Source organism: Arachis hypogaea, chromosome 11 (genome assembly GCF_003086295.3).
Source record: "Arachis hypogaea cultivar Tifrunner chromosome 11, arahy.Tifrunner.gnm2.J5K5, whole genome shotgun sequence".
In the NCBI taxonomy this organism is placed as follows: domain Eukaryota; kingdom Viridiplantae; phylum Streptophyta; class Magnoliopsida; order Fabales; family Fabaceae; genus Arachis; species Arachis hypogaea.
The window spans coordinates 146,713,605-146,740,307 of record NC_092046.1 but is presented as its reverse complement, the minus strand read 5'-3'; the positions used below and the strand labels follow the sequence as shown (position 1 = coordinate 146,740,307).

General features: G+C 34.2%; 2 protein-coding genes across 3 annotated transcripts; both read right to left on the bottom strand.

Moving 5' to 3' along the window:
• Positions 1–6,120: 6,120 nt before the first annotated feature.
• LOC112723431 (uncharacterized) lies at positions 6,121–10,577 on the bottom strand. Its single transcript, XM_025774812.3, has 5 exons — positions 9,100–10,577; positions 8,511–8,568; positions 8,333–8,416; positions 8,034–8,175; positions 6,121–6,728 (listed from the first exon to the last, which is right to left on the bottom strand). Exons 1-5 carry the CDS (start codon positions 9,590–9,592, stop codon positions 6,351–6,353), a joined length of 1,155 nt encoding a protein of 384 aa, XP_025630597.1. The 5' UTR covers positions 9,593–10,577; the 3' UTR covers positions 6,121–6,350.
• A 1,599-nt stretch (positions 10,578–12,176) lies between these two features.
• On the bottom strand, positions 12,177–16,391 carry LOC112723430 (probable WRKY transcription factor 32). Of its 2 annotated transcripts, none has more exons than XM_025774810.3 (5): positions 15,812–16,391; positions 15,655–15,707; positions 14,220–14,929; positions 13,945–14,103; positions 12,177–12,939 (listed from the first exon to the last, which is right to left on the bottom strand). In XM_025774810.3, exons 1-5 carry the CDS (start codon positions 16,074–16,076, stop codon positions 12,579–12,581), a joined length of 1,548 nt encoding a protein of 515 aa, XP_025630595.1. In that variant the 5' UTR covers positions 16,077–16,391; the 3' UTR covers positions 12,177–12,578. The 2 variants fall into 2 exon arrangements, with proteins under 2 accessions (XP_025630595.1, XP_025630596.1); XM_025774811.3 differs by having other exon boundaries at positions 14,220–14,945; positions 15,812–16,389.
• Positions 16,392–26,703: the final 10,312 nt, after the last annotated feature.

The window sequence follows — 26,703 nt, the reverse complement described above, 5'->3', positions numbered from 1 at the left end:
AATTAAGCTTAAGTCATTTACATGTTTGTGTGGTATATTATAATGTGAAATTACTTTCAATTTGTGTTGTGCAATGATATTATGGTTTAATTTAAACTTTTATTTTAGAACTGTGTTATGATTTTATCTCATCATTTTTTCTTAGATATCATGTTGATGTATTTTTATTTATTATTATTGAAACATAAAATTTGTAAAAAAAATTAAACTCTATCTCACACTCAATTTATTTTATTGTAGTCTTTTATCTTTTCTATTTCTTTTTATTTTCTTCTTATTCGTTTTATTTTTTTTAAACATCATATAATTTATACCAATTAATTAATTATAATTCATTATATCAGTTAGTTTAATTCATTAATTTATAATATGCATGATAAAATAGATTATTTGTTATTACTTATATGTTTATTTTTCTAAAATCTAAATCTGAATAATTATATTTTTAGTTTTAGTTATGAACAAAATATTATTAATAATAAATGATAATTAACCACTCATACTTTTAATTAAAGTGTTTGGATGATTTTTATATTTATTAATATTAATTGTTGATTATTTTTTGTTAATAAATTGTATTATAATTTTATGTTAGTTCATCATTGATTAATGATTAATATTCATGAAGCTATGTTATTCTAAATTTTATATTTTACAAATATTTTATTTAAATGTATTTTAAACATAAAAATATATTATTTTTTAATAATATCATACTTTTACTTTTTTTAATTATTTTAAATAAATATTTTATCAAATATTAATTAAAGCCATCATTTCATTTGCTTTTACTGATTTATTATCCAACTATTATATAAAATTAAAATGGTATTAATGAATTTAATATTAAAGTTAATTTGGCTTTTTATTTAGAGTATTTTTCGATTTTTTTAGTCTAATCAACCAAAACTATTCAATTATAAATAGTCACTTCTATCTTATTTTATATTATTAACTAATTAAAATTACTAAAATTTAATAATACAATTCTGTTTTATATTTAGTTCAATCCATCTAAGCTATATAATAATAATTTTAATTTTTATATTTTATAATGTAATACTACAACATTAATAGTAAAATAACACAGTAAATTTTTATGTTTTAATATTAAATATAAAATTAATACGTACAAAAAATTTTAAACTTTTAAATCAATACGAATCATTGTAAATAATATTTATTTATGGCATAAACAAAGAAATACAGAATCTTAAGTTTAGCATATAAAAATTTAGGAACATGTTATATGTACAAATGTAATTGCATAGTATTAATTTTTTTTTTTAATGGTGTAGACCAACAACTCTAATTTTATTTCACGGTCAAATTAAAAAAAAAAGTCTTAATTTTAAAGTTAGTCAGAAAAAAACAACAAAATTAATAAAAAAATAGTTAACTTATATTATTCTATTAATTTATTTAATATATTAAATTATTTTTATTTATATTAAGATTAATTTTAAATATTTTAAAATAAAAAGTATAATTAATTATAATTTGCATCTTAAATTATGTTGAGTACATGATATTCTATTGTGCTGCTAAAAGTAAAAATGAGATAACAAATATAATTTTATCTCTTAATTCAGTATATTTATTTATATTTTATACTTTTTTTTCGATTAATTTTGTACGGTGTTGGTATATTAAATGAAAATACCTGTTATAATAACAAAAAATAAAATAAAATTTCAATCAATAATTTTATATTCTTTACTTTTTTTAATTTTATTTTGGATTTTAATTTATTACTAAAAGGTAGTGAAAATCTATTGATACTGAAATAAAGTTGTAAAAAGGTTCATAGGGTAGAATAAGTAAAATAATGTGATACACACATTACAACATCTAAATAAAACAACCTAAGATCTAAAATGTTTATCTTTCTCTTTCTCGCCGTCTATTATATTATCGATTCTATTATATAAAAATCGATTTTTTACATTTAATGATAGAGTCAACGTAGCATGTTTCTGAGAGTGTTTCTTAATTTATTTTGTTTACCTCATTAAATACAATTCATTATGATGCATTAATTATATCAACTAATTGATTTGATTAGATATTTAAGTATCACACAATTTAAAATTATGTATATTAATTTGATTTTTATGATATATAAATTTAAGGAATAAATTAAAATAATATAACTTATTACTTATTTAATTTGAATTCAACAAATACAAAATTAATTTAGTCAAAAGTTTATTATTTTCTAATCTTCTATACATAAAAATCACAAAACAAAATTGTAAAAGTAATCTTTTTATCGTTTTTGCTATTTTAATTTTATTTTCTTTGCTTTTTTTATGTGTAATTTTATTTTACATTCACTTTGTGTATTTAATAACAAAATATACTCATATTAATTCTATTATATAATAATATATTTTTCTCCTATGTTAATAAAAGAATTTCAATAGTTATCAACTATATCTAATAGAATGACTGAGAAGTGAGAACTACGACAAATTTAAACATAGATTCAAAATGCTGAAATGAAGGAAAGAAAACAGTGGATATATGATTAGAGAAAAATATATAATAACGAGAAATATACTAAAATTGGATTTTTCCTCCAACTAATAAAAGTGAGGTGTCAATTTCTCATGAATTTATTTTTCCTCTAAAATGAAATCACTATTTTCTCTTCTAAATTTATTTTAGAAAAATATCTTTATTATAATTATATTACAATTAATATTTAACGAATAATGCATGATTATACTAATTTAGGAAAAATATCTTTATTATAATTATATAAAATCAATATTTAATACATTATCAACTAATAAAAGTGAAGTGTCAATTCCTCATGAATTCATTTTTCCTCCAAAATGAAAGCACTATTCTCTCTTCTAAATTTATTTTAGAAAAATATCTTTATTATATTACAATATTACAATTATATTACAAGTAGCATTTAATGAATAATGCATAATTATAGTAATTTAGAAAAATAAAATAAAGTCCAGTAATTTATCTTTCGACTGCACACATATGTAGAATAACTTTTAAGAAGGAGTCATGTATAGTAAATACGCTCGATGATTGTAAAACTGTATACTAACATTGATATAATATTATTTCAGGTATATGTTTTGTAGGTATCAAAGAAAAGTGTTGAGTTATTTTTTAGTGGGTTTAAATTATTTATTGTTTATTAGAGAATTTTGTGCATTAGAATTCTCTAATTATTTATTATTTATTTTGAGCTGATTTTGATATGTTCTTACTTGACAGTAAAACAACATATAAAAAATTATTGGTGGGTCTAAATATTACTAAATTATTTATAGTCACATTGAGTATATATGTTTGATTTATTGAAAAAAATAAATTACTAAAACTAATTAATTAATAACTATTTTAGAGTTAATACATTTAATACTAGATTAAAAAAAAAAATAATACGTAATATATTACATTTTTATTAATCAAATTATTATAATTTAAATTTATCTTAACAAAAAATTTAAAATTATAATTTCAATATAGCACGGGCTATTACATTTGTTCAATAATATTGTCGGGCTACACAAGTGAATGAAGACTTGAATTTTGTCTTCTTGTCATTAATAATAATTTTACGTTTTTTTTTTGGACATTATAATAACTTTACTTCAGCTTTAGGCGCTTTACACTACGATTGAGTTGGGCCAATTTTGTGCCCATAGTCCTAATTATTAGCAGTAGAAATGTTACTACATAAATACCCAAAAAAAAAACCCGTTTAAATACCAAAAAGAAATATCCAAAAAAAAAATGTCACTACATATTTGCCAAAAAAAAAATGAAAGAAATGTTACTACTTACTACTCGACTACTTCTTGTCACCAAGAGAATATATATATATTTTTATTTAATTTAGTATTTATTGTTTATACATAATACATTATTAGTCTAAAATAAGTCAAAATATTCACTTTTCCCTTTTTCTAATTCCTAGTTTATTTTTACAAATAAATTAAAAAGTAACATAAATTAGCATAATATAACATCGCTTTTGCTTTTGCTTTTTATTGCTTTACGAATGCTAATAACCTAACACAACACTATGTTTTGTTCGTCCTTTTGAAATGTTTTAATTATACGAGTTAGTAAAGTGACAATTAAATTCTCAAGAGTTTTAACAACGGATTAATTAGTTTTTGATGAAAAAAAAGTATCAATTAAGTCTTTCACGATAATACATAGTGGACATGTATGTCTTTTTGTCAATGGATAATGTGAAACAAAATGAAATTACTCATGTATTTTGTTATCCATCTTGGTGCATATTCCATTATTGCCACATGAGTATAAAAACGATATAGTTTTGAATGGCAAAATATTTATTATCTTCTGAGTTTGCATATAATATTTATCAACTGCTCTTTATTTACTATAAATCTAATAAAATAGGTGAATTTTTACTCCAAAAGTTATTATATACATGACGATCTTTCATAAATCAGTTAACAGTACATATAGGCAGCACCGTTAAGTTTTACATGATAAATTGATAGAAAGACTTCACGTATCCACCATTTGCTATCGTGGATGACTAAATTGATACTTTTTTTTAGAGTATAATTAGTCCGAAGTCAAAATCTTCAGAAACCTAATTGTTACTCTATTTATATATAGTGACGCTTTTTTTGGCAGGTATATATAGTGACGTTATAATCTGAAAATAGTAGAACAGTGAACAAGTATCAATACAGTTATACAGATGCACAAAATTGAATGGGCTTTATTATTATTTTCTTTTGCATTGAGATCACGTCCAAATTTATAAAATTATTGGTAATATTGTTAAAGCAAATTTAATATATTAAGTGTTTGGAATAGAATTTGCTTTTCTTTCTTTACCCTGCTGAATGATACCTTTTTCTTCCTTCTACGAAAGGTTCATTTTAAAATGCATCAATTCTTTTCATCATTATTTTCAATATAGTGTTATTTGGAGTTACATATATTGTTACATTTTATACCATTCATATCAAACACTTGAGCATGTCATTTTCGAATTATAAAGGGCATGAGTGCCGTGATATATCATATGATTAACATATTCATTTCACATGGTAATGTGAATGGCTATTTATGCATTGATGCCATTTTCCCTTTCAATGCTAGTGATATTTTCAATGACCCATTAACATGCAATCCCTTCTCTAATGATCTTACTTTTTAATGAATAAATTGAATACTATGTTTAGCTGTCATCATAGAAGATATAAACCAAGATTCCTTACATTGTTTAATCAAACTCTTATGTAGACATGACAAAAACTCATCATTCTCAACAATTTGAAACACAAGAAACACTTCACCGGCAATTAATTTGTCTAATCTTAATTATTGAGTTTTGTTCCTTAATTATAAATATAACAAACAATTGAAGTGACTGGTTGGACCTAAAACAATTGAGGTAGGTAGGACCGGGAGAGCATAAGTTGAATTAAGGTGTGATGGATAATGTATTAAATTGAATTTGACAAGGTCAATTCTCAGCAAACCTACCTACTTTGTTTTAAATTCTATATAAAAGAAAGAAACTTGCCAAATAAACTTTCTTAAATGAGTTTAGTTAGTAAGAGTGTAGAATAAACTAAAATGATTGAATTTTTTTTGTGTGTGTGTGTCTAATTAAAATTATTGATTTTATTACTCAAATCTTATCTGTAAAATTTTTACTCTTACATCAATCAATGTCATCGATCATATTCCAACACTAGCTGTTCAACAAGCACGCATGTATGGACCAATGAGTAATAACTCAAATGGCATAGACTCCCCATACTCAATTAAGAGGTTGCGGGTTCAAGTCCCATACTCAATTAAGAGGTCGCGGGTTCGAGTCACATATCTTTCCAAATTAGCAAATGAGTAATAGCTCAAATGGCATAGACTCCCCATACTCAATTAAGAGGTTGCGGGTTCAAGTCTCCTATCTTTCCAAATTTTTAGCCAATGAGTTATAGCTCAAATGGCATAGTCTCTCTATACTCAATTAAGAGGTTGCGAGTTCGAGTCTCCTATCTTTGGTAGAAAAAAAAAAACACGCATGTATGCAGATATAATCAAATTGAAAGCATTTAACACAATAATAATAACAACTGCTACCACTGGTTTAAAAGAAAATTCTAATCACTGATATTTTTTACTGTACAAAAAATTGTACACCAATTTCTAAAGGATTCCCTAAAGCATCATACAACAATATGGGCACCCCAATTGGTCTAAATTCAATTTAACTGTGCTCTTAGGGACTCCATGAGATTGATACACAAAATGCTACAACATGATCATTACTGAATGTAAGGCTGACAAGTAACACAAATTTGGTCCAAAAGGAACCGTCACACAATTCCTTCTGAGGAGAAATTCAAAGCATCAATGGCAATGGAGAGATCAGCTTGCATCACATTATCAGTCTCCTTTTGTTGAGTATCATCCTTGATGGCATTCTCTTCTTTGCGTTCTGCTGCAGCTATACACTCCTGAAATCTAAAGCAACTGATGAGGTGGTCATTTGTTAACCCCACAACCTGCATGAAGGAGTATACGACGGTAGGTCCCACGCTGCGGAACCCCCTCCTCACAAGGTCTTTGCTAATAACATCAGCTTTTGGTGTCTTAACAGGAACCTGTCGTGGATACCGGAACCTGCTAACTATAGGCTTGTGGTTCACAAAACTCCAAATATACTTGTCGAATGACCCAAACTCCTCTATGACCTGGAATCAGCAAAACCTGTAAAGAGTTAGTTGCAATGATAATCATAGCCATAGTGCAAATTATGAAAGAATGCAATTATGGCAGTTCAGTGAAAAATAAAGGGGGCCTTGTTGTGTCTAATAGGTTGGGAAAAAGTATCAAGGTTAGATAGCTGAGTTGGGACATAACAGCTAAGCATGTGGCTAGTTAAAGAATCCAAATAATTAGGTTGCATATCACTGTTGCAAATTAGGTTACAAGAAGCTCAAGTTGTACGATAGATTAATATCATGGTTTGCCCCATATGGGTCATGCAAATTGAATAAGGAGCAGGACCACAACCCAATTACCTTTATTACCTAACCTACCTGATCAAATGATCATTAAACACCAATCTTAGGTCATTCAAACCCTCATCAAAGGGGAAGAAAGATAAAAAAGATAAATCTATTCAAATGAACAACAAAATTTTGATATCCTACTCATATTAATGAGTTAGAAATTTACAGTTACACTCAATTACTTAAGATTAAACTGTGAGAGAGAGAGAAAGAGGGGGGGGGGGGTAAAATGTGTCAGTTATCAGAACAGAATTGAACTATCCTTTACGATTCTAGCATTTATGTTCAAGTGGGTCCACAATTTTATGACTCAAGCGCAGTCATATGATATACAACTGTTTGTAAACAGTTTGTGAAAAATGAAAGTGCAAGCAGTATGATGCCATTAATGCATTCTGTTTCTTTTATTTTTTTAAAGGAAATGTTTGGTAAAGCTAGGGAGACCAAAAAAACAGCCAAAACTTGTCTTATTTAATATTCATTAATTCTAGCAACAATTAATGAATGCTAAATAAGTCAAGTTCTAGCTGTTTTTGACTAATTTTTTTTGTTACCAAACATTTCCGATTTTCGTCCTACTAGCTTGTCTTATTAGGTAGTTCTCCTAGAGATCAATGAAGAAAACAAGGCAACAATATTTTGAAAAAAAATTAAGCCTCCAAACTAGCAAGGTATTAATTAGTTGACTTCTTTCCTTGCTAGCATATCCTATTGAGGATAAACAGGTTAGAATGCCTTCAGTTAGTGAAAACCCTTTTTATACCCCAGACATATTATTAAATCCAGATACACCTAATTTAGAAAATTGGGTTTAGGTAATGGTAGTTAAACACGGCCAAGCCTATCTCATTATTCTGTTAGCTTCCAATGATCCAGCAACTGATAAATCATTTTCTTATAAAATAATCGATAAGTGCTTATGAACGAAATGTTTCATATTCCATTATGAAGTTTGCACTACAAGACAAGAGAAAACTAATCTACCTTTGATATTTGACGGGCATTCTCAATTGTGGCTCGCAATTTAAGCTCTGAAAGTAAGGAGGTAGCAGCAGTTCCTGGCGCCATCAACTTCTTCTCGTTTAACTTCGACACAGCAATGGGATCAAAGTCTGCAAAAACTTCCCTGCAAAGAACCTTGTTAACAAAAATGATGCTGATAAAGCCACAGCAAAAAATAGGCTTCAGCTGACATAACAGCAAACTATTGCAATTTGCATATCAGAGGCTCATAATGGAAAACTTTTTTTAATATATATATATAACTTCTAGATAGATCTTACCTAAAAATGTGCCTTTTGCTCAGAATGGCTGGCCAAGTGAGCTCAGACAGAGCACTGGAAAGAACAAGAAGCTCAAATAGTTTCCTACATGAGCCAAAAAGAGTCAAGAAAAATCTAAACGGACAACACTCATGCATTTTCCAACTAACATAATATTATTTTCATTTGCATCACATACTTGTCGTCGTGTACTGGAACACCCCATTCTTCGTCATGGAAAGTAGCATACCATGGTTCTAGATTATCACCAAGTAAAAATAGTTAGAAACGACATGAATAAATTCCATTATTGTTCAGGACTTGTTTTTTAATCTCTACTGTCATCCATATCAGGTTTATATCAAAAATACAATTGGAATTCCCAGTTTTCTCTTCAATAGAGAAAAACAACTAACCCATGAAAGCAAGGCATGCCCATTCATTATATTTATTTGCCCATAAATGAAGCTCAGAAGCACAAGCAAACAAAAAGTATTCACTTTTCTGAAAACACACCTTAAATAAACCAGAATTCATTCTCAATTTCTAATTTGACATCGAACTATATACAAAGTATAAAATGATATCCAAGTGCATACATATATAGTAAAATCAAAATCTTCAACAACTGAAACTCATCCTGGCCAGAAGTTCAATGGAAATTATCAATGTAAATATTTGTGAGAGTCATCAGCATTTAAAACAATCATAAAAGGTCCATGATATTATTAACATTAGTATATATTTCTTCTTAAGAATGAAAAGAAAGTGATAGAAGAAGAACAAACCGGTATTATGAGTGACCCAAGCACACCTCTTCTTGGACTGTGAACCATCAGGGGCAGATTCTAACACACCATCAGAGGCAACACTTCTAGGCTTTGACACAGACCGTTTCCTTGGAACTCCCAAGCTATTAGACCTTGTCAATCTCCCAGTCGAAGCTCGGCTGTGGAACGAGTCTGTGGATGCATCAGATGAGCATGAAGCATTCAGAGACAAATTACAGTGCAGCAATTGCTCATGCCTGCGAAGCACAGAAGAAACACTTGCAGAGTGTGACTGAGGAGAAGGTGAGGGATTCACAGCTGAGGACAATTCACATGGTTTCTTCTCCTTCGCCGAAGCAACCTCGCTCCTGGATTTCTCAGCCTTCCTCAGTGGCTTTGTAGCTGGTTTCCTTGAACCAAAAGACCCTGTCTTGTTCCCAGCTGGTACAAGCACAGGCCTTGCCTCTGAATCAGCAACATTCATAGACCTCAATCTAGGAGCCCCCGACATTATTGAACACAAAATCTCTTTGCTTTTTCAACAACCCACCAAAATAACCTCCTTCAAAATTTCAACTTCACCAATAACTCACACGTCCAGTGGATTCTTCAAGCTCTAAATATCCATCATCACTTACCGGAGACGAAATTCACTGAAACCCCGTACTTTTTTAATCATTTGGAAGCTCAAGAGTCACTGGTACACATTAGCAAACACCTGGCGTGCACACTGCTGACTTATATAGCTTCCAGCACTTTCAACACAGATCTCGGGTTTTCTTCCACCAAAATGAACCTGGAGTATCACTCAGAATCCTCAAATCAGCCAAGTACACACTCAGGGCCAACCAAAAATCCCTCAATTTGAGAGCCATTAAGACACTGGACCCCCATTTTCACAAAGATACAAAACCTCAAATCAGCTCAGAATACAGAAAAGCTTGAAGCTTGATGGACTTAGGAACACAAAAGGGTCAAATCCTCGTAAAATGAATTGACCACTTGAGCAAAGTTAGGGTTTAAAGGGGGTTGCATTCTACTCTACTAGCCAGTGATGGATTTCAAAATCAGCTAGTGAAATCCCCAAAAGGATGAGATTCCACTCTGCATTGTGGAAAACGAGAAAACTGTGCACTGCAACCTCATAAGGAACAACAGAAATTTAAAATGGGTGGTTCCTTGAAACTATGGTGCTCATACACAATTACACATTACTCTGCAAAATCTCTCATGCTTCTTTTGTTTATTTATTTATTTTCCAGAGAAATAGCAAGGGAAATTCTGGGGGAGAACGAAGAGTTTGAAAGAGAGGAAGAAGAAAATTGTGTCAGAGAGAAAGAGGAGTTTGATCTATAAGAACAAAGATGAAATGAGAGAGAAAATTTTAGGGAGAAGGAGTGAAGTGAGAGAATGGAAAGAGTGAGAAGATAGAAGCGAGGAGACAGTGAAAATATTTTTTTTTTGGAATTAAAAAAAAAAAAAGAAATACTGGAGTTAACCTGAAAATCCCAGTTATGACTTTCTGAAAATGTATTTTACCGGCTGTGTCCGGTACCTTTAGATTATTTTCTATATTTTTTTTCTTACCAAAGATAGGAGAATCGAACCCACAACCTCTTAATTGAGTATGGGGAGATTATGTCATTTGAGCTATTACTCATTGGCTAGATTATTTTCTATATTAAATTAACACTATATTAAGAATAATATTATACATCTAAATTTTTTTATAAATTAATTTTAATTAAATTAAATAATAAGATTTAAAATAATATTAATTATAATTAATTTTTATTATATTAAATTAATTTAATTAAATTTAGTTAAAAAAATACTTAAATGTACAATATTATTCATATATTAATAGGCTATTCTTGTAAATTTTTTTTCAGAGCAAACTTATTTTTTTTATTGGTTTTACTAATCTCATCTCTTTAATTAATAATAATCATGTTTAAGTAAATATGAAGAGTCAGTATTAAAAGCATAACGTTTGCTAGATTTCAATATGCACCGGATATAAATTAATAATGATGGTACATGTATACTAAAAATTTCACTAAATTAATTATTTATATAGAAAATATATTTAAATATAAATATATATTAAAAATAAATTAAATAATATATATTTATATATAAATATACAATAATTATTTTATCATAGAAACAGCATTTTTTAAAATCAAATATAGTTAAAAGAGTTCTAATACTTGAGTAGAAATATGTTTGACAATAAAATAGTTTGGTTTCATTGAAATTCAAATATAAAATGACTGTATGTAATTTTATTTTAGCGGACAATCCATCGTAACATTTAGTACAAATAAGTTTCTTAACATCCAATGCGATCTACTAGCAATATAAAAGATGTTAAGTTATACTTTTTTTTAGTGCACTTCATATTTTAATTAGTAAAACTTAATTACTCAATGTGATTCACTAATAATAAAAATAGGATATTCTCGTATATAATCTCTTAATAGGAAAAATAGATTATTAACTTTTTTTTAGTTTAAATTTAAATAAGTAAAAAAAAACCTAAGTTAATGTGTGTTTCTTTTTGGTCACATAGAATGGTTTCTTCATAAGTTAACGTGTGTTTCTTTTTGGTCATAGAATGAGTGCTTGATACTCCAAATACAAGACATGTGACAGGGTTATTTTTCTATAAAAAAATATGATCGCATTTTCTGTTATATAGCCAAAAAATTAGTTGAAATTCAATTGTAGATAGCCATATAATAATGAATAAGAAGCATAACTCAGCAACTAAGAAGTTTTATCAGCTACTACCAAATAGGCATACCAACTATAAAGACAATCAATCACAATACTTAATATAGACGAAAGCCACTAGGTGGTTGTTTCTTGTTTGTTTTCGAAACGGAAGTAGAGACTAAGGAGAACACATTTTTAGCTTGTTAAAATACTTTTATTTTTCTCTCTCAAATAATCTTATGGTATGATCGCACACCATCACATCATATAAGACTTCCTTTTACATATTTTTTCTAATTCTACTTAAATCTTATATAATAGGATATTAACGTTTACAAAATCAATTGAAAAAAAAAATAAAAAGTTAGATAAAATATCAGAATATAATCACATTATGAAATTTGAATTATTTTTGGGCCAAACCCAAAATCTCAGCCCAATTCCTCTTGGTTTAGCCTAAAGAAACCCAGGATTGTTCGGACACACCACCTTCCTCACCCCAAAAAAAATAAATAGAAAAAACAATCAGCTCTCTCAAGTCTCACCCTCTATACGCACGGGAAAAAGTGAAACTATGCCAATCCATTCTATATGGGCTCGACTACTAGCAAACTGTTTCAGACAAATTAAAATGGTGTACAAGAAAATATACACGAGCTGTTCCACTAAAAACACTATGTAGGAAACAAAAATAAAATAATAACAAAAAAGAGAAAACAAGCAGGGAGACCTGCCAATTATACAGATACAAGTGTATGATCTCTTAAAACATGAATTCAGCATGGCTTAATTTCGAATCCTATGCTCAGAAGTGTGCGAGCTGACTCCATTGCCTTTTCACCTCCAAGATCCATGGCTTCCCCGCTTAGTTCTCCTTCAGTGTCCACCGACCATTGAGTAGACTTGTTCTGTTTTTGAGGAGAATCAGGTTTTTTCTTTGACTGCGAATTGTTCATGGATGCCGGAGCTGCAGCAGCCACAAGAGGAGCACTGGGTGGGCCACGTCGTTTCTTTGGCACAGGCATGTCATGGTCATGTACACCCTTGTATGTTATGATGACGGCGTTCGAGTTATCAACAGCAGTCTCAATGTGTTTTCGGACAGGACACCCAGCAGAAGTGCATCTGTAGTAGTTTCTGCAAATTCATGATATGATCAGAAGAAATTGAAGGAATTTCATTTTCAGCAGCCAAAGTAAAGAAAACAAAAAGGGAATGCTATATCTTGTACAAAGAAAAAAAAAGAGGAAGGTTATAAATCTTTTGCCAACTTAAGAGAATTGCTGCTGCTTCACTTGGACATCTGTCCCTTATCCTTTCTCCAAAGGAAGCAGCTCTTCTCAAAAAAGCCCCGAGGAAGATAACCACACCACCAACACAATTTTGACCCTCAGATAATAAGAACTTATCCTCCCTGTTTGGGGAAGGTCTCAACCAATCATCATTCCTAATGAGGCAAATACAAACTAAGCATGCAGAACAGTTCGAAAAATACTTTAACCCAAAGGCCAATTCTATGATGTCTATTACTTGGTGCCTAATTAGTGCCTAACTTACCTTTTATGGCAAACTTTAAATATTTAAAAATTATTTACTTTTATACTTTTTAAATTAAATATTGATTTTTAACTTGTTTTGGCAAGTTAGGCATTACCTTTTAGTTTTAGGCACCATAGCAATCACCTAATCCAAAACTATCAAAGTGATTAAGTGCATAAATGTTCCAGTTGCTCAAACCTGTTAATTTGACACTAAGCACACGTTTCTTTCAGCATATTATCATATAGAACGTTTTTAACCTAAATAGCCTTGGAACAACATTTTTTACTATTATTACCTTTTGTAAACATAAAAAAAGCTAATAAAAGATTAGGAGAGCTTTTATTAGGTACAACAAAGTATTAGCCTAAATCAATAGATTAAGATATCATTTTTAATTTCTTCAGACTGCTTTACCAGAAAAATGGATGCAGCTTGCCACTATATAACTGATTATTTTATTTTATTTTAAATACCCATTAAATCTAAATAAAAGCTTTACATATTTGTTGAGAGATATTTACGTTATAAGGAAAATTTACGAAATCAAGTAATCAACATTAAGAATAAACTAGAAAGGAAACAATCTAAACAGGCAATCACCTCGGATGTGGATTCCCCTTCACCATTTTCTGTCCATACTTGCGCCATCGGTATCCATCACCTGATATACCTACATCCCCTTCTGCATGTACAACAAACCTTGATTTCTTTCCAGATTTTACAGGGGAATCCAAGTCTGCTAAGTCATCTTTCTTCATTCTGGTTATCAAGTTAAAAGGAGAGAATGTTAAATCGTTGTATCCTACCTCTGTTGAATAAAAAGCTTATTGACTAAATTATTTTTACGAAGAGAATGAACCGATAAGGAAGCTTACCTTTTTTTTGGCTCTGGCTCATTAACGTGCTCCTCCTTCAAAATAACTTTACCATTGTCACTGAGATTAGATGAGTTTGGTCTTTTCTTGTCAGCAGTGCGAGGTGCATCTTGTAAGGGTTCTTTTGAAGGAGACGGATCAGAGTTTTTCAGACCTCTGATAGATAGCTGCTGAGAAACTTTGTTTTCTACATTAGGAGGTTCACTGGAAGACACTAACTTACTTTCCCTTGTAGAATTAGGCTTATGTGGGGGATCATGACTGTGTTGACTTTTATAAACAACATCTATTACACGACCCACATCATCATTGCATTCAATCTTCTTTGCAGAACATTCTGAATGAGTACACCTGTAATAGCTTCGAGACCCTGTGGGACTCTTCACTTGCTTCTGACCATACTTCCGCCAGCTGTAACCATCAGAAACTGAAACCCTTGCAACAGAACCACAAGAAACATGTTTGCCACCAGAAGGAATTTTTTTGTCCAATTGTGGCACATGAACATTATTAATCTTCAAAGGTGGCATTTTCTGTTTGGGGACAATTTGACTAGGAACAGATGATAAAGATTGTGTAACAGAGGTTGGTGACAGTTCTGACAATGGAGTTGAACATGCAGACACCTGTGGCTGATTTTCTATCTGAGTTGGAGGTGGTTGTACTGCTTCACTTGCAATAGTTTCCTTTTCACGAGGTCCATCTGTCTCCTGAGCATGAAATGACCTACTTTTAGTGCAAAAGAAACCAAATCTATGTTGGAAGTAAAGAACCTATAATTTGCTAATGCTTAATTTAAATGCAAGAAAAGCAACCAAATGACTATTGTTCAGTACACCATGGAACCATCTCGTAGTCATAGATGCTAATATGCTACCATGAATTCAAGAAAACTAATTTCATGTATTACATTCTTAAACCATCATTATTAAATTCCATTCCTCATTTGTATGGGATCAATCAACAAGTATTTAGCAGGGCAAATTTAAATTCCTTATTATGCTTAACAAGAAGTTTATAGGCATCCACTTAAATTTTTAAAAGAAAAAATGAAAACAGAAGGCCTCAGAAATAAATACCATAAGTCCAAACCCCAACTGGTTAATCGTAATGACCTATCGATCATTCCAGATCCAAGTTTCTAATCTGCAAAGTATATTTCTCATTTATCGGTGCTGTTCTCAGACTATACACTCAACATTAAGAAAGATAGGAACAACCCTAAACCAGGCAGCTCAAAAAATTCTAACCATAACCAAAACCAGCCCTTCTCACGTATCACATATGTTCAAGTACAGTTTACAACTTCAAGCAGATGAACACGAAGAGTGAGATTCCCACAAAATTTAAAACGATCACAGCAAAACAATACTTAAAATCTCGATTTAAGAAATATAATAAAAATAGTAACAAGTTATCATGGAAATGCTCTAACCTTACTTTCAGCTTTGACATCCATATCCGGCGTAGCAGGGCTCCCCTGCAATTCTGTTACCCCAACCGCACCATTTCACCACAAAGAAATCACTCATTTAGATTTTTGAAGATTAAAAAAAAAACAAATTCAAATACTCATTGAAACCAAACCGTACCATCACTCCGATTGTTCACAACAAGTGATTCAGCAGCTAGGGTTCCTGAATTCGACCCCTTCAGAGGTTTATCAGAACTCTTCATCACGGCGCGCTGCGACTCAGTTTCGCAAGGCGATTCGCTAGCTCGTTCTTCTCCCTCTGACGCCTTCCCTTGTTGTCCTTGTTCGTTTCCACCTTCGCCGCCTTCTGAATCCTTCTCTTTCGGGAGAAGCTCCGGCGCTCCCTCCGTGACAGCTTCGGCGGAGCTTGGTTGCTCAGCCATGACAGCCGCAGAAGAAAGAGAGAGCGAACAAGCGAGAAAATCCGAAGTTTCGAGCGGTTTCTATGATAGCGTGAAAGTAACCGCAACGCGTTTCGGATTTCAGCGAAACGCAACGGTTTTGTGTGTGTGTGAGAGAGAGAGAGAGAGAGAGAGAGAGAAAGGGTTTTTGAGTTTGCGAGAGAGATATGTATGTGTTTGTGCGTCTTTTTGACTGAGATTGACTCTCTCACTCACACTCAGGTGCTTGATGCTTCTTCCTTTTTTTTTTTTTTTTCTCTCTCTTCTGTTTTTGTGCTCTGCTTCAAGGTAACACACGCCGTCACTCTCCGTTACGCTCCTATAACTATGTTTCTGTTTGCCGTTTTTCTTGACGCCGTCAGTGAGTAGTCTCCTTCGTCTTCTTCGTCGTCTTCTTCTTTGACTCTCCACAGTGACACTCCTTTTTGAAAAAATAATTTCCTTCTGCTTTTCTGGATGGACCATTGCTAACACTTTTTGGTCAAACGAACATTAACCACACTTAAATCCAATGTTGACAACACTCTGCCTTTCTCTCTTTTTTTTCCTCCCTTAGTAAAATAATTGCAGAAAATTTTGTGTAATTATGGTTGGTAGTTATTATAATAAATAATTATCAACATTAATTTGTCTAATTTTTTTTTAATGAGATATTCTCTTCTCTTTTGAATATAGAAATCTACACTGGAGAATAGTCAACAGCATAAATCGGGATTAGGGATAACATAATATAATAATAGTACTATAATACTACGACCAAGTCAAATATGTTTGTTGTTCCTGTGTGACTGAAAGTTGACGATGAATTTGATTAAATTACTATAAAATAATTAGCTTCATTACATTATTGTTATTTTATGTATGATAAATTTAGTAACTTCGGTAGATAGTGGAAGCATAATAAATTTAGTAATTTACATGGATTAGATTATGAAAGAAGCGGCATCAACGACCCAATGGTGAGAGGAAAAAGTGAAAAACAACTTAAGAATTGGGTTCCGACACCCACGAACGAATATTCTACTTTTGGGTGTACTTACAAGTTTCAAGAACATGGTATACAAGGTAATTTCTATATTTTTCTTTAATTTTAGTTACGGTTTTAAATTTATCTTATTTAATATTTATTAATTTTAAAAATAAATAATAAATATTAAATAAATTAAATTTAGACTAATTTTAATTAATGTCTTTTTGTTATTGAATATTTTTGTTTACCTAAATTGAACACAATATTTAATTTTTCAAAGATGTACATTAAATGCTTTCCGGGATATACTTCCATAAATATAACACTTCTTAAAATAATGTCAATATTTGTCTAGATAAAAGTGAAAAGATTTACAATAAATTTCATCAAATTTTACAATCTAATTGGCCTTGATATTAGGTTTGAACAAAAAGAACATGGGACAAATTAAACTGCAATACACCTCTTTACATTTAATTAAACCCATCATAATTCTTTTTTATTTGTTTAAATTATATCAACCTCTTCTAATTTACTTAGAAAATTAGTGTAACTTTTTCTTTTTCAGAGGATGTCCAAGTGTATCATAGAGTTTTATCTGACTATTGTAAGGGTTTTTGCGTTTTCATGAACAAACGAGGATAAATAAGCTAATTTTCAAAAAAAAAAGTAAAAGTAAATGTCGGAATGACAGAAAATTGAGATTTAAGACATAGAACATAAATATTCTAATAGAAAAATCTATAGAGATGGTGGATACCATGATAAGGAGAAAAATTAACATCATGTGCAACAAGAAACAAAATGCATCGGTGCGAAGGCTAGAGAGTTAGATACTTCCGGGTTTAAACTTTGGTATACAGGAAAGGTAAAGAATAGGTATAGAATAGGTATTATCATAGATAAGCAATGGAAGAAGGACGTAGTGGATGTCAAGAGGGTGGAAGATTGGATCATCTCTATCAAACTTGTAGTGGAATGAGGTACTTTTCATGTGATTAGCACCTATGCACTGCAAGTGGGTTCGAACAAGCAACACAAGATAGGATTTTGGAAAGATCTAGAGAGTTTGGTCCAAGACATACCTTCGCGAGATAATATTTTCTTAATAAAAGATTTAAATGGCCATGTTGGAAGAGAAGTGACTAGGTATGGAAGTGACTAGGTATGGAAGTATTCACGGAGGCCATGGTTTCGAGATGGTCAATACCGAAGGTAAAACTATTTTGAACTTTTTCTCAACTTTTGACCTTCTCATTGCAAATACATGTTTTAGAAAGAGAGACGAACATCTTATAACCTCTAGGAGTGACATGACAAGCTCTCAAATCGACTTCTTCTTGTTGAGGGGAGTCGACCAAAAATTTTACATTAATTATAAAATTATTTCGGGAGAGAATTTAACAATACAACATATGATGTTCGTCATGGATTTTTGCGTTGAGTAAAAGTTGAGAAAAATACATCATACGAAGAACCCAAGGATGAGGTAGTGGCGAATGAAAGGGGAGGAACAAAGAAACTTCCTAAAATGGGTAGGAGAAGAGGCAAAGTATGATAGGAATAGAAGCGCGGAGAAGATGTGGAAGGAGATAGCAGAAGTTAATAGAAAAATAGCAAAAGAAATTTTTGGTGAATCTAGAGGGATAGGACCAAGAGACAAAGAGTCCTGGTGGTGGAATGCGAGTGTACAAGAAAAGATAAAGACAAAAAGAAAATGCTTTAAGGAGCGGTCTTTGTACCGGAATGCAGATAATTAGGAAAAAATATAAGGCGGCTAAAAAAGAGATAAAAGTGGTTGTAAGTGAAGAAGAAAAAGGTATATATAGAATCGCAAAGAGAAAAAGAAAAAAATGTATATATAGAATTGCAAAGAGCCTTGAAAGAAGAACGAGAGACTTGTATCATGTTAAGTGCATAAAGGATAAAGATGGAAAAGTTTTGGCTCAAGAGGAGAAGATCAGTGAAAGATAGAAGAGCTACTTCTACGAGTTATTTAATGAAGGACAGAAGACTCTTCTGAGCCTTGGTCGGTTATGCACGAGGGAAGAAGATCAAAATTTTGACTATTATCGAAGGATTTGAGATTTTGAGGTAAAAGAGGCTCTAAAGCGGATGAAAAATGGCAGGGCAGTAAGACCTGGTAATATTCCGATTGAAGTTTCGAAGGGCCTTGGAGAGAAAGGTATTAGTTGGTAAACCAAACTTTTTAATGAGAGTTTAAGGTCAAAGAAGATATCAAATGAGTAGAGAAAGTGCACTTTGGTACCTGTCTACAAGAATAAAGAGGATATACAAAATTGTAGAAACTATAGAGGGATCAACCTCATGAGTCATACCATGAAGTTATGGAAAAGGGTGATGGAACGGAGGCAGAGACAAGAGACACAAGTAACAGAGAAATAATTTAGTTTTATGCCAAGCAGATCCACCACTGAAGTGATATACATGTTAAGAAGGATGATGGAGAGGTATCGTAATAATAAAACGGATCTACATATGGGGTTTATTGATTTGGAAAAAGCGTACAATAGGATGTCAAATGATGTCTTATGGAAGGTTTTGGAAAAAAAGAGAGTAAGGATTACATATATTCGTGTAATTAAAGACATATATGGTAGGGTTACAACTAGTGTGAAGACTCAAGGTGGTGTGATAGAAGAATTTTCTATTGGTATAGAATTACACCAAGGATCATCCTTAAGTCCATACCTTTTCACATTAGTCTTGGAAGCACTTACAGAGTATATCCAAGAGCCTGTGCCATGGTACATATTTTTTGCCAATGATATCATCCTTATGGAAGAGTCAAGGGAAGACTTAAATAAGAAGTTGGATTTATGGAGAGAAGTTCTAGAAGTGTATAGTCTACACATAAGTCGTAGCAAGATGGAATATATAGAATGTAAGTTCGGCCGCCGAAAGAGAAACCCTAATACATAAGTGAATATTAGAGAAAACATCTTAAGAAAAGTTAAAAGTTTTAAATATCTTGAGTGAATCATAGAGGATAATGGAGAGATTGAACAGGATGTAAATCATAGGATCCAAGCAGGTTGGTCAAAATGGCGGAGTGCGTCTGATTTTATATGTGACAAAAAAGTGCCTTTAAAACTTAAAGGTAAATTCTATCGCACTGCTATCAAACCGGCTATGCTTTATGGTACAGAGTGTTAGGCGGCTAAAGAAGAGCACGAACATAAATTAAGTGTGGCAAGGATGAAGATGTTGAGATGGATGAGTGGTCATATGCGATTGGATCGAATAAAAAATGAAGATATAAGACAAAGAGTTGGAGTAGCATCTATTGTGAAAAAAGATGGTAGAATCACATCTCAAGTGGTTTGGACATGTGAGAAGAAGATCGACAGAGCATGGATGAGATAGGAGATGGACAAAGGGTGAAAGGCAGAGGAAGATCTAGGAAGACCATCTATGAGGTGGTCAAACGAAATCTACATGTAAACGGTCTATCTGGAGACATGATACATGATAGAGTTCAATGACATCATTTGATCCATGTAGTCGGCCCCAACTAATGGGACAAGACTTTGTTGTTGTTGTATTATAAGATTATATAAATAATCATATTATATATATAAAATATATAAAATATATATTAAAATATATAAAATAATATATGTGTGTGTGTATTAAATTTATTGTGTACATAATATTCTTATATTTACAAACAAAAATTGGACTAAAGTGTGAGAAAAAGAAAAAGAGGTGAATGTACACATTATATGTGTTTAATTAGCATATGTTCATACCCTGCCCCAAAACACAAGGCAGACTCAATCAAGTTAAAAGGCCCAATCTAGAAGATTGGCTTCCAGCACTTGTCTGACCTCCTCCAAGAGGTCGGGTTCGACGTAAGCAAGCAACCAACACCTATCTAAACGAGTAATCGCCTCCCCAAATCTCTCACCTACTTCTAAAAGAGAGATCTCAATAACCATAAAATAAAAAGGCGGTTATCCACCATCAAAAGTGGAGCTACTTCAACTGTGGTTATTGGTTCATTCCCTATAAATATACTGACACACTGAGGTAAACTCAAGTTCCAATACTCTAAACATGCTTAACCCCTTGCTAACTTAAGTATCGGAGTGTCTTGCAGGTACCACCCCCCACCTATTCAAACACATACGTACATCTCGGACGGCGGCTCCCAGACGTGAATAAGTCAGAGGCCACCATCCTTCAACGTTTGGACCTTCCATTCGAGCCCAATCATCCGATTTCAGGTAAGCTCCGGAACATTAGCGCCGTTGTTGGGGACCTGGAGATCAACGCTCAATGGTAGACGACCAACATGAAGACGGACATATTGCGTCTGAGTCAGATCAAGAGCATCAAGACATAGTCAACAACGACCAAGCCTTAGTAGTACTCCAGCCAACAATGGAGGAGCCGTATGGAGAGGGTCCCTCCGACAACCAAAGGAGAATCCCTTCTGAAGTTCGCCTCCCTGAAGGGGAAAGACAGCCTCGTGGCAACGACCGCCTGGGATGGCTATAAGGACATCAGGACCGACTTGAGCAGATGGAACAGGAGTTAGAGCGACAACGCGAAGCGGATAGAAGTCTGAAGAGAGAGATCAAAAGGCAAAGGGAGTCGGAGGATAAGCTCTCGAAGCTAGAATCCAATCTCCGAAATAAGGATTCTCGTACGACTCAGGAAGACAGTCCCCTGGGGGGAGAGGACCCATTTACAGAGGATATCATGCGGGCTAAAGTCCTCAAAAAACTTAAAAGCCCTGACATGAACATGTATGATGGAACAACCCAAAACATCATCTGAGCAACTTTAAGAGTCGGATATACTTAGCAAACATTTCAGATGCTACTTACTGCAAGGCCTTTCCGACAACATTGACCAAAGTAGCCATGAAGTGGTTCGACAGCTTGCCACCCAGGTTGGTATTCAGTTTCGACGATCTCTCGCGCAAATTCCTTACCAGATTTTCCATCTAGAAAGACAAGGTCAAGCACATACCCAGTCTACTCGGGGTGAAACAGGAGGTCGGACAACCCTTGAGGGAATACATGGAAATATTTAACAAAGCGTGCCTGGAGATTCAAGACCTGTCCACTGAAGCGGTGATAATGGGACTCGTCAATAATCTCCGAGAAGGACCTTTCTTTCAGTCCATATCAAAAAGACATCTGACTTCCTTGAATGATGTACAGGAGTGAGCTGAAAAGTACATCAACATGGAAGAAAACGCCAGGTTATGAGAACCGAACTGGCGACTTGGGAACCCTCACCAGTCAAAGGAAAAGGAGAGGGAGCCCAAGAGGAAAAAAGAAGTCAGACCCGAGAAACCCAGAAGGTATCACAACTACACCCCGTTGAGGATTTCCCTTGTAGATGTATACAGAAAAATTTGCCACACTGAGAAGCCCTCCCCCCCTCCCGCTGTGTCCAATAAAACATAAAAGGGGTGGAAGTCATAATGAGTATTGTGAATACCATAAGCTTTATAGACACTCAACAAATGATTACTATGACCTAAAAAATGTGATAGAAAATTTGGTTAGAGAATTTCGGCTGGACAGATATCTCAAGAAAAGGTCGGGTAATCAAGAAAAAATGAAGAGAGAGGACGAAGACCTCGAGCAGAGAGATCCACCCCCGCAAACTCCAGAACGACATGTTCACATGATCTCGGGAGGGTTCGCTGGAGGGGGACATACAAAGTCATCTCGGAAGAGACACCTAAAAAAAGTCTATCAAGTCGGGAATGATGGACATGATCTCCCTACCATCTCTTTTACCAAAGAGGATGGACAAGGTGTCGTACCCAGGCATGACAACCCGGTAGTAATCACCATGATCCTCGCCAATACTTACCTGCACAGAACTCTGGTAGATCAAGGGAGCTCGGCCAATATATTGTTTAAACCTGCATTTGATAAGCTAGGACTGGATGAGAAAGAGCTAAAAGCCAATCCGGATACCCTATTCGGATTAGGGGACGCTTCCATTAAGCCACTGGGCTTCATTCCCATGCACACAACTTTCGGAAGGGGACTGCAGTCCAAGACTTTAAGCATTGACTTCATTGTTGTGGATGTAACATCCGTTTACAACACCCTGATAGGTAGGACAACCCTAAATCGGCTGGGGGTGGTTGTCTCAACCCCTCATCTTTGTATGAAGTTCTCGACACCAGAGGGGATTGCTACCATCAAGGGAGATCAGAAGTTGGCAAGGAAGTGTTATAATGAAAGCCTGAACCTAAGGGGTAAAGGCAAGGAAGTCAATACAATTGAACTCAGAGGAGTTCGAGTAAGGGAAGAGTTGCGACCACAGCCAGGAGGAAAAACAGAAGAAGTCCAGATTGGGCAAGAGGTCGGAAAAAACATTAACATAGGAGCTAGTTTAGCAAAAGATCTGAAGCGGGAACTGGTAAAGCTCCTACAACAGAACTTTGACCTCTTCACCTGGAAAGCATCCGACATGCCTGCGATAGATCCCGAGCTCATGTCACACAGGTTGGCCGTCTACCCGGGATTCCGACCTGTTCAACAAAGGAGACACAAGCTCAGACCCGAATGGGCTTAAGTGGTCGAAGAACAAGTACAAGCCTTGCTAGAGGCAGGGTTTATTAGAGAAGTCAAGTACCCGGCCTGGCTGGCAAATGTGATGTTGGTTAAAAAGCAGAATAGGAAGTGGAGGATGTGCGTCGACTATACCGACCTCTACCCAATATTGACGCCCTAGTGGATTCCAGCTCAAGGTATCAATATTTATCATTTATGGATGCTTACTCGGGCTACAATCAGATCCCGACGTATAAATCGAATCAGGAGAAAACATCTTTCATCACACCCAACGCAAACTATTGCTACGTGGTCATGTCATTTGGATTAAAAAATACAGGGGCCACCTATCAAAGGTTGATGAATAAAGTATTTGCACCTTACCTCAGAAGCCTGATGGAAGTATATGTAAATGATATGTTAGTGAAGACCAGGGATGAAGCCAGTCTCCTGGCCGACCTTTCACAAGTCCTTGATACTATAAGGAAACATGGGATGAGGCTAAATCCCACCAAATGCACCTTTGTAGTGGAAGCTGAAAAATTTCTAGGATTTATACTGGCACAAAGGGGAGGCTAACCCCGATAAGTACAGAGCAATCCTAGAAATGAAGAGCCCAACCTGTTTAAAGGAAGTCCAGCAGCTGAATGGTCGCCTTGCAGCTCTATCTAGATTTTTAGCAGGATCAGCATTGAGATCCCTGCCACTTTTTTCGCTACTTAGAAAAGGATACAAATTCGAGTGGAGCCCTGAATGTGAAGAGGCCTTTCAAGAGTTTAAAATTTTTCTGAGCCAGCCTCCTATCCTTACTCGGCCGAAAATAGGGAAAGAACTCGTATTATACTTAGCTGTCGCTGAGAAGGTCGTGGCATCCGCATTGATACGAGAAGATGAGGATGGACAACATCCCATCTATTTCACTAGCAAGGTGCTACAAGGTTCGAAATTAAGGTATCAAAAACTTGAAAAGTTTGCGTACGCCTTAATTGTAACATCAAGAAGGCTCCGACCTTACTTCTAGGCTCATACCATAAGAGTTCGTACAAACCAGCCTATGAAGCAGATCCTTCAGAAAACGGATATTGCAAGCAGAATTGTTCAATGGGTTATAGAGGTATCTGAGATCGATCTGAATTACGAAATTCGGACAGCAATCAAAGTCCAACGCCTCACCGACTTTGTCGCAGAATACACAGGCGATCAGAGCGAGACCTCCACGACCTGGGAGCTTTATGTAGACGGATCATCTAACAAGGTCGAAAGTGGAGCTGGTATAATATTGGTCAATGAAGAAGGTACTCAGATAGAGGTATCCTTGAAATTCGAGTTCCACACTTCCAACAACTAGGCCGAATATGAAGCTCTAATCGCAGGGATAAAACTTGCTAAAGAAGTCGGTGCTACCAAGGTAATAATCTTCAGTGACTCTCAAGTAGTAATTTCTCAAATTAATGGAGAGTATCAGGCAAAAGATCCCAACATGAAAAGGTACTTGGAAAAAATGCTAGAGCATCTTAGGCAATTCCTGGAAACCAAAGTTAGGCACATAATTCGGGAGCTCAACAGCCGAGATGATGCTCTCTCCAAGCTAGCAAGTACCAAACCGGGAGGAAATAATAGAAGTCTAATACAAAAAACCCTCCAAGAACCCTCAGTCATGAAGTCAGATAACAGGATGGACATTTTGCCAGTCTCCGGCTTAAACCTCAGATGGATGACTCCCCTGGTCGAATATTTGAAATTCGACATCCTACTCGAGGAACAGAAAGAAGCCAAAAAAATCAGGAGGGATGCACAAAACTACACTTTGGTGAAAAATGTCCTTTATAAAAGGGGGATATCTACACCACTATTAAGTGCGTCCCGACTTCCAAGACAGAGGAAGTTCTGGAGGAAGTGCACAATGGCATCTGTGAGAATCATCTCAGAGCAAGATCCCTAGCTAGGAAATTAATCCGAGATGGGTTCTTCTGGACGACCCTACAAAAGGATGCCTCCGACTTCATGAAAAAGTGTCAACCTTGTCAGATGCATGCAAATTTCCACGTCGCCCCCCTATAAGAACTTATTAGTATAACTTCTCTATGGCCTTTTGCAAAATGGGGATTGGACCTACTCGGATCTTTTCCTCAAGCGCCTGGACAAGTAAAATATCTTATTGTGAGAGTGAATTATTTTACCAAGTGGATAGAAGCAGAGCCATTAGCTACTATCATGGCACAAAGAAGTCGAAAATTCCTGTACAGGAATATTATCACCCGATTTGGAGTCCCTCAATCCATTACTACGGATAATGGCACACAGTTCACTGATTCTACATTCAGAAGCCTGGTGGCGAGCATGAAAATCAAGCCCAATTCACTTCGGTAGAGCATCCCTAAGCCAATGGTCAAGCCGAGACAGCCAATAAGGTTATATTGGCAGGATTAAAGAAAAGGCTCCAAGAAGCAAAAGGGGCTTGGGCTGAAGAGCTCTCCTAAGTGTTATGGGCTTATCGAACTACGCCCCACTCAACCACCAGCAAAACACCTTTTCGACTTACTTATGGCATAGAAGCCATGATTCCTGTTGAGGTCAACGAGCAAAGTACAAGGGTGAGATTCCACGATGAGATCGGAAATGTCCAAGCCCACAAAGAAGAACTTGAACTGCTCCCAGAAATCCGAGAATAAACCCAGATAAGAGAAGTAGCGTTAAAACAAAGGATGCCGAATAGATACAACAAAAATATCATTCAAAGAAGTTTTGCCTCAGACGACTTAGTCCTTATCCGAAGGTGAACAAGTCGGGTGAAGGAAAACTCGCTGCGAACTAGAAGGGACCCTACAAGATAGTTGAAGTCTTGGAAAAGGGTTATTATAAAGTGTCTGACCTAAGCGGATCCGAGCTCCCAAGCTTATGGCACGCTTGCAATATGGAAATGTATTATAGCTAGAAACGAACCTCGCTCCCTGATGTACTCTTTTTCCCGACTTCATGATTTTTTTCCGAGAAGGGTTTTTTTGGAGGGGGTTTTAACGAGGCATCAAAGCGAGGACTAGGGGAAACAGAAGTTTTTTCCCTCAATAGCTAAAAGCATCCTTGTAAA

Excerpts from the sequence above, each read along its gene's own strand:
- LOC112723431 (XM_025774812.3), bottom strand. The coding sequence starts at position 9,592 with ATGTCGGGGGCTCCTAGATTGAGGTCTATGAATGTTGCTGATTCAGAG. Across the intron at positions 8,569-9,099 it reads TTGGGTCACTCATAATACCG|AACCATGGTATGCTACTTTC; the intron begins GTTTGTTCTTCT and ends GTGATAATCTAG. Across the intron at positions 8,417-8,510 it reads GTTCCAGTACACGACGACAA|GAAACTATTTGAGCTTCTTG; the intron begins GTATGTGATGCA and ends TGGCTCATGTAG.
- LOC112723430 (XM_025774810.3), bottom strand. The coding sequence starts at position 16,076 with ATGGCTGAGCAACCAAGCTCCGCCGAAGCTGTCACGGAGGGAGCGCCG. Across the intron at positions 14,104-14,219 it reads GAGCCAGAGCCAAAAAAAAG|AATGAAGAAAGATGACTTAG; the intron begins GTAAGCTTCCTT and ends CTTGATAACCAG. Across the intron at positions 12,940-13,944 it reads AAGGGGAATCCACATCCGAG|AAACTACTACAGATGCACTT; the intron begins GTGATTGCCTGT and ends ATGAATTTGCAG.